At 55.1% G+C, this 1,212-nt stretch overlaps 1 protein-coding gene across 3 annotated transcripts in view; it reads right to left on the bottom strand.

The window, feature by feature from the left end:
* ppp4r4 (protein phosphatase 4, regulatory subunit 4) overlaps nt 1–1,090 on the bottom strand; it is a 17,011-nt gene extending 15,921 nt beyond the window's left edge. The window contains exons 1-2 of one of the 3 annotated variants that reach the window (XM_024291887.2): nt 557–1,090; nt 132–205 (exon numbers count right to left, since the gene is read on the bottom strand). In XM_024291887.2, the coding sequence (XP_024147655.1) occupies nt 132–205; nt 557–664 (182 nt within the window). In that variant the 5' untranslated portion in view covers nt 665–1,090. Of the gene's footprint in view, nt 1–131; nt 424–556 lie in introns of those variants that run through there. The other 2 variants (XM_024291888.2, XM_036210638.1) reach the window with 2 other exon arrangements.
* Between the last annotated feature and the right edge of the window lie 122 nt (nt 1,091–1,212).

Genomic DNA, 1,212 nt, shown 5'->3' on the forward strand with positions numbered 1-1,212 from the left:
ATTTGAGTTCAGACTACACATATTTGTTGGATGGAAAACCTGCCCTTAATTAAATTGAGTCCATCCAATGGATCATTTCTTTGAGTGCGTGATCTAGATCACGTGGCGGTGGAACATGGTTCTCAACTCACCTGAGCAGGTACACGGCTCTTTCAACTTCATTCAGGCCTTCATCCACCGTCAGCTGATCAATCTCCTCAGCAGTCTGGGGGCAAACAAACCAGCGTGAGGGGGGCGGCTCACACCTCTGCCCCCACATGTCATCACTGTCATCACGTGACAGGTGAGGTGATCGGCAGGCAAACGCAGATTCTAACATCCACGCGGTTCTGGCTCCGGAGGCGCGCGCCCGGCCCGTCAGCAGAACTCCGTCTCTGTATGGACAGGCTGAGGAACTGCGTCACGCTGCGGGTCTCCCTCTGCTTCTGCCCATCCTTCTCCCCGCTTCTTCATAGAACTAGAATATTTCATCAACATAGTCCCCACGCACCTATACGTGCACGTGTGTGCTACACCTGTCCACCTGCGAGTGGACGGGACGCGCGTGCGTTCCTACCTTGAGGCTCCTGCGGATCGGCCGCTCGATGAAGGCGAGCTCCTGCAGCTCCTCCGGGGGCCCACTCAGCAGGCTGGGGGGGCTCAGAGCCATCCTGCCGGGAAACATCCGCTCAATGGAAGCGGCCCAGCGGCTCCTGTGGTAGAGCGGGCAGCAAGCTCAGCACCAACCGAGGAGAAGGGAGGGAGGGGGGGCTGCCAGCATCCGTTTCCAAGGAGATCCCTGTTCGCGGAAGTGAGACGTCACGCCAGTCGAACCCAATCCTCCGAGCCCGCAGTGCGTCCACTATCCATCCTGGATCAGAACCGGTCTCGGGAGGGTGGTATCAGCTATTGGTTCTACCAGCAGAGCGAAGCCTGCTGTGGATGTCTGCTCCAGCTCATGTCATGCCATCACCCCCTCAATTCTGCCTACGTTGTGCAAGCACGCACGCGAGCACGCACAGCGTCAACAGGAGCCTTTTCCGGTCACTGAATTAACATGAATCCTACGCAAGTTTTAGCGTTGAGGCAAGTAGGGGAGCCCGGGGTTGGTTGACACAATTTGTGCTCATCCATGCATTGCTCATATTCAAAATCATCTTTCAGGAGTGATTTCTATGAGTTGTAAGTTTGAAATTTTGTCCTTATATACACTCAAAGAAATGATCCATTGGA

The sequence above is a fragment of the Oryzias melastigma genome, linkage group LG24 (assembly GCF_002922805.2).
Source record: "Oryzias melastigma strain HK-1 linkage group LG24, ASM292280v2, whole genome shotgun sequence".
Lineage (NCBI taxonomy): Eukaryota > Metazoa > Chordata > Actinopteri > Beloniformes > Adrianichthyidae > Oryzias > Oryzias melastigma.